The sequence below is a fragment of the Thamnophis elegans genome, chromosome 5 (assembly GCF_009769535.1).
Source record: "Thamnophis elegans isolate rThaEle1 chromosome 5, rThaEle1.pri, whole genome shotgun sequence".
Classification (NCBI taxonomy): Eukaryota; Metazoa; Chordata; class Lepidosauria; order Squamata; family Colubridae; genus Thamnophis; species Thamnophis elegans.
The window spans coordinates 76,030,631-76,037,472 of record NC_045545.1 but is presented as its reverse complement, the minus strand read 5'-3'; the positions used below and the strand labels follow the sequence as shown (position 1 = coordinate 76,037,472).

General features: G+C 37.9%; 1 protein-coding gene across 1 annotated transcript; it reads left to right on the top strand.

Moving 5' to 3' along the window:
- Positions 1-3,946: 3,946 nt before the first annotated feature.
- On the top strand, positions 3,947-6,104 carry TP53RK (TP53 regulating kinase). Its single transcript, XM_032217319.1, has 2 exons — positions 3,947-4,378; positions 5,515-6,104. The coding sequence occupies exons 1-2, from the start codon at positions 4,003-4,005 to the stop codon at positions 5,991-5,993; spliced, it is 855 nt and encodes a 284-aa protein (XP_032073210.1). The 5' UTR covers positions 3,947-4,002; the 3' UTR covers positions 5,994-6,104.
- The last annotated feature ends 738 nt before the right edge of the window (positions 6,105-6,842 follow it).

Here is a 6,842-nt window from a genome sequence, read left to right as displayed (position 1 = left end):
AGACATATACAATGATGGAAAACATTATGATTATAAAAATACTGAAGGAAACTTTTGAAGAATGGAATCAGAAACCAATAGCCTAAATATCAACTATGTCAGTAATAATGTCTGCTTCTGCTTATGTCCCAAAGATATTACTAAAGAATTTTCAGATGCAGAACAAATCTTATTTGACAAAATAGAGTTCATATTGAAAGTGGATTTACAACTGATAGGCGGAAAGAATGATTTAGAAATGGATGTTTCACTGAACCTACGAAAGAAACTGGCTGAGGTATTGAAATGTAAAAGTGAAATACAAATGACAAAGCAAGAAAGTGATTTAGATTTTTCCCCCTATTGGATTTACAAAAGAAGCTTGTTAAAACTTTGAAGAACTCTGTGCTATGGTGCAAAAAAAGAAATGAAGAAAAATCAAATCCTACAACAATATCTGAATAAACTAAAGATTAAGTCTGTTAGAAGTAAAAGGAAGGAATACAAAGTTGGTTTATTAGTTCAAGATTAAAGCAAGGTACGATGGTACTTCTAGTTATTTTTTCTGAACTTTCTGCTGATACCAGGACTGAAAAGATGTTTTGTGAATTTGTCTATAGATAAAAAATGGGACATTGGAAGAATAAATAAATATTTGTAACTTTAGAGAGCAGGATAAATAACTACAATAATCCATGCCTATACTTTTGACAGATTAGATTTAATATGTAGGGAAGACAGGATAAGGGAGACAACAATTTCAATATAATGGGTGAATAGGAAAAATATAAATTTGCCATTTTAATCATATGCAAATTGTATTAAGCCACTTACAGAATTTACTGTACAAAGATGAGTGTGACTAGATGCTTTTCAGATGCATCACACCAGGAGGTTCCATACTGGTAGCAAAGTGAGGAGAAAGGCATTTCTAAAAAATCAAGTATGGCACTGCTTTTCATGTCCATTTCCTTCTATCAAACAGTAATTTATTTTGAAATAAAATTTGAGAGGAGCCCTACTGCAGTAGCTCAACAGCCCATTTAATCCAGCACTTTTTGTCATAGTTATAATGCTTGACCAATTTTTGGGGAGGAAGCTTACAAACTAGGACAGGAGGATGGTAGCTCTTCTACACTGTTATTCTCTGGCAGCTAATAATCAAGACATACAGTACTGGTACCTTAAAACTCCATGGATATGTTTTAGATTTACCATATCTGGGGCACAATTGAATGACCAACCACTAGATGGTACCAAAGGCATACAGAAAACTAATTCTTAGGGGTGAAGGCATCTAGATTTTTTCAGACCAGATTTGGAGACTCCATACATACAGATTATTCTTAAAACCACCTAAACAATTAGCTATCCTATTTGCTTTGTTCCACTACCAGAGATGGCAAGAGGATTAGGGGACAAGGTTTTATAGCTTTATAACTAGATCCATACAAAAAATCCATAAAGTTATATTGTAGTTTGTTTGGATTTTGCTTAGCATGTTGTGTGAATTTGCTCAGTAGGAATGCTAACTTGTGTTTTATGGATCAATATCAGTGGTGGGTTACGGCTGGTATGCCCCGGTACGGGCATACCGGTGCCTGCTGGGAGCACCATGTAGCGTTCCGGTCGGTGCTTCAGAGGGCCCACCCACCCTCCTTACCTGTATTTGACGCAACCGGGCCATTTGCACACGCGCATGCAGCATAAGGCGCCTGCGCGATGCTCCGCCGAGCAGCTGGAGTGTTGCAGGTTGGTAGTGCACACACACCTGGCCCCGTCACAGTGTACCAGTTGCGAAGGGATCCAGAACCCATCACTGATCAATATATTAGCCAATTAATTTATTCAAACCATAATAAAGTAAGCATGATTTAGCAACATGCACAAACACTTCCTAAAAGATCCAACATGCAGCTCAACATACAAGTTACACATACCAAAATTTCCCTTCCTTACATATGAAAGATGCAGATATTCTTTTTTTTATAATAACATCACAGTTATCCACACTTGTATCTGTCCAAATAAATAAAAATCATGAGAGGAAGCAGACACTGAATCAATTTCTCGTGAAACCTTTACAGCGAACACTTTGCTCAAAATGAAACATTTTCTTGAAGAATGCAAACCTCACTTACCTACTCTGGCTTTATGAATATGGAGGGCTACAATTCCCAATTTTCCTAACCAGTATAACTGGAAAAATAGGATTAATATAAGCTATGGTAGTAAAGCAAATGTAGTATTAAAAATCAAGTGGTTATGAGAGTTCTCTATGTTTGAATTATACAAGCATCTTTGTTTTCATGTATTCTGTGATGGCGTCTTAGTCATTTTCTGAAGAGTTTATAGAAACCATCTTCTGCCCATATGACCAAGAAGGAAAAGATTATTTACCTATTACATTAAACATTAAAATCCACTGCCAATTCTTGTGTAATTCTTGGTAGTAGACTGAGATTTGGGGGGCTTGTACAGCCAAGGAAAGATTGCAGTCATGAAATTCTTTTTATATCAAATTTAGTAAATAATAATCCAAGCCTGTGTCTACCCAGGACTAAGGCCAAATAAATTCAAGGGGTTCACTCTGAAGCAAATGGGTACAAAATCTAAATCTTTACTTAATAAGTTGAGTATAGGTCACTGAGCCAAGTAAATCATGCTTCCAGATAGACATGTCAGTCATTATCCTATTATTTTTGTATGTTACTACAACACTTCTTACTATTATAGGGCTAATGCTTTCGGAAGATTTAAGCGCAGATCCAACCTGCAAATGACACGAACCTTCTCTTTTAGAACTTAGGAAAAGCACTGAATATAAATTTTGAAACTTGCACTAATTGACTCCATACTCATACTAATACACAATAAATATCTTACAAGCCAATCTTAGGTGTGATGATTTTACATGGTGTCCTAACTCTTGTTCTTTTTCTTATTTTGTATTCTGTTTATATACTGTATAATTCAAGGCAACAAATGCACCTAATCCACCTCCCATTTTCTCCATAACAACAACTGAGGTGGTTGGTCTGAGAGAGTGACTAGTCCAAAGTCATCCAGCCAGTTTTCATGCCTAGAACTTTGAGCTGTTGCTTTAAAAAGGCTATTTTCGCTGACCTTTCCCTTTCCCATTGCAGCTTGCATTCTGGCATTCTGTTAAATCCTTTGGAAGACATTCCAAATGTGGATGATCAGGGGTGTCAAACTGGCAGCCCGTGGACTGGATGCGTCATGCGCAGGCCATGGCCACCTCAGCTCCACGAAGGGGGGAAACGCCATGTGATGGAAAAATGACGGCTTGACACTCGTGATCTAGTAAATGTTTTCAGAGTAGGCATTTTCATTAATTAACAGCAGGCATGTCCAACCTTTTAGCATAAGAGTTGATTGAAAGCAACAAATAAACACCGTTTTATGTGCATGTGTGGGTATCTTCAATTTTGAGTCCAGGTGATTGCCTGGACAAGACCCAGCAGTTTTCTTGGTAACATTTTCAAAAGCCGTTTCCCTTTGCCTTCTTAAGGCTGACAGTGTGGGATTGCCCCAAATATTTGTTGGCTTCATAAGTAAGGCAGAACTAAAATTTAGAATCTCTTAGTTTTTAATCTGGTATCTTTTAGCCACTGCAGCAAAGTGCCTTTTTAAGAAAAATAGGTTAATCTCCAAATATATTTTGTTTAAGTTAGAAATCAAATAAAAGCAAATTAGAGGATTAGAGAAACTGTAATGTGACAATCCTTGGTTCAGGAAAGCGCAGATTACTTGGAAAGGAACTCCCACTGAATTTCCTAATAAGGAAATCTGAATGACTGTAAGAAAGGAGCGATATGGAACAACATACAGCGCAGCTCCAAATTCAGATTCTTACTTGATTTTCTTCATGATATTCTAGCCCTATCATTCTAGAAAGAATGTAGGAAAATTTACTTTTATTACGGTTTACAAAATATGGATTGCAAACATACAGCCGACCACAGGGTCGCAGATTTTCCGCAGTTTCCTGGCTGATATTTAATGCTTACAACTCCCATAACGTCGCTCATTCAGCTGCGGAATTTGCGCACCGCACGCACATCACTTAGGTTAGGAAGATTGCGCATGCGTAGCAAAAGAGGAAGTTGGTCTGGCCATTTTGCCATCATGGCAGGATCAAACTCGGAAGGTGGGTCGATCGAAGCCGATCCACCAGGATTCCCTCCTCCCATGGAGGGCCTGCAGTTGATCCAGCAGGGAGCCGAAGCCCGCCTCTATCGGGGCCAATTCTTAGGCAGGCCGACCGTGATGAAACTCCGGTTCCCGAAACGTTACCGGCACCCAACGATGGATGAAAGGCTCAGCCACAAGCGAACGGCGCAGGAGGCCCGTTCGTTGCTACGCTGTCGACGGGCAGGTGGGGCGGGGCTTCGCCAGAGATTGGATGAGGCGGGAAGTGGGTGGGCTCCACAGGGCCGCCAATCAAAGAAGAGTTAGTTCCGCTGCCCCCCTCCCCAATAAGTATGTAAAAGAGCAGCGATTCTACTATATTCTAAATAAGCTAAAGGTGGAAAATCAATCAGCAATGACAAAATATACATATATGTTTCATTGTCCTTCGAATATTGATCAGTTTTTATTAGAACTTGATAAAAAGTTTTTTACTTCCCTTAATTGGAGGGACTGTCTGAAATGGCTAAGGAATCAGATCTATTTTTTTTAAAAAAATGGATAGGTTAAGCATGTTTCAATGTGTCGTATTTGGAAAAGATACACACCACCTCTTCTTTCAATATTACAAAAACATTTTTCTATAATAATTTTCGTTTTTCATTTATTAATTCCATTTGCTGCCATCAATTTAATTTCTCATCGACATTGTCATGATATGGGAAGTATTAATGGTAGAAGCCAGTGATATATTAAGTATGTTCCTGATTAAGTACAGCTTGTGTTTTACATTTTTGCAATTAAGCTTAGTAAACTAAATCGGATATCAGACTGCTAGAAGATGGAATTGTGCTTTGGGCATTGGCTATGACCCTAGTGAGCTTCATACTCAGCCATGGAATCTCATTAGGTGATTCGGAGCCAGCTTTTCATCTCAGTAGATATCCCTCTTTAAGGGTGTTAGAGAAAAACGGAGGGCAGAGTGTCTTGAAGGAGGAAAGCCAGGATGCAAGATTTATTGAATAAAACATGCCAGTTTTAAAATCAATATTTTTTTGCTCAGACTTTTAAAAACATTTCTTAGTCAGATATTGTCAATATATGAGCATCCCAGCTTTCCCCTTCTAGTCTAGATTCTGTAACTTTTCATAACAGCCACTACAAATAGCATGGCAATGTGTTGGTTTTTTATAGCTCAAAAGCAAGAAAGATTATGGCATGCAATAGCACATGCCAGGCATAAGGGAAAGGATAGAATGGTAACAGGTTTGTCTGGAGCAAGATTAGCACCGAAAAATGCTTTCTTCATAACCTTAGTCTATCTCCTGTGATGGTATAATATATTCCACCACAAACTAATGATTTTTATTACCTTCTTTTTAGGTATTTCTGCACCTGTTGTGTACTTTGTGGACTATGTTGTCAACTGTATATATCTTGAAGACATTGTAGGATCAACTACTGTTCGGGACTATATACTCTTCCAGCAGCAATCTGGTGAAGGTATCAGCAATCTTATTCAATTAGCTGAAAAGATAGGGGAAATATTGGCACGAATGCATGATGAAGACCTCATACATGGGGATCTCACAACTTCTAACATGCTTTTGCGACCACCAGCGGAGAAGCTGGAGTTGACATTAATTGATTTTGGACTAAGCTTTATTTCTGGCCTTCCTGAGGATAAAGGTGTTGATTTATATGTCTTAGAGAAAGCCTTTTTGAGTACCCATCCAAACACAGAAGCTCTGTTTGAAGCACTGTTGAAGAAATACTCAGCTGCATCTAAAAAATCAATTCCAGTGATAAAAAAGCTGGATGAAGTACGATTAAGAGGAAGAAAAAGATCTATGGTTGGATGAAGAATGCAGACAACAAAAGGAAAAAAAAGCAGAGGAACTTAAATTTTATGTGTGCTTTAAATATTTTCAGTTATGTCTAATAATAAAATTGAATTTGGTTTTTTTACTTCATATTTATGTACTGGAATGTTATTACTAGATTTATATAATAATAGTGAAAAATTCAAGAACAGAAGTTGGTATTTGCTTCTTTGTAATCTGTTTGTTTCCCGAATCGGTCGGAATTTGACCCACAGTCCTATTGTGAAGGTGTAAATCCTTGATGTAATACCTTATGCAACCCAGTCATGATTCAAATAATTTGGGCCATTTCAAGGCTTGAGAGTTCCTATTAATTTGCATCACTCTCTTTTATGCCAAGAGTACATTTATGGCCTCAGTAAATATTGTTAATACCTACAGGGTTGGATATCCCTAAATCTGCTGCAATCTGCTGCAGTTTTATTGTATCCTATGTATTCTCAACATTCATTTATTAGATTTGTTTGCTGCCCATCTCACCTTGGGGCCACATGGCAATTGGATAGGAATATGCTGGTGACTATTCCTCTTGTTTCCTGCCAGACTTCTTGTCCCGTTGACCACTTACTTCTTTCATTAATATTTAATAGTAAGTTGAATCATGCAAAACAAAAGGTGACCCCCATCCTCATGTTTATTTCCAAGAAAGCATCTGATTTTCATAATCCTTGGTTTCTGCAGTCCAGTACTTTGTCTTGATGCATATTCATCTTCCTAGAATTAAAAGATAACTAAGTGTACTTAGTGGGAAATGTGGCAGGCATCATCCGATACATCAGTAAGTGGGAATGTCATTAATAGTACCTCTATTGTGAAAGTGCCCCTGAG

Coding starts and splice junctions, on each gene's coding strand:
- TP53RK (XM_032217319.1), top strand. CDS start 4,003: ATGCTTACAACTCCCATAACGTCGCTCATTCAGCTGCGGAATTTGCGC. Junction 4,379..5,514: donor GCTACGCTGTCGACGGGCAG/GTGGGGCGGGGC, acceptor CCTTCTTTTTAG/GTATTTCTGCACCTGTTGTG.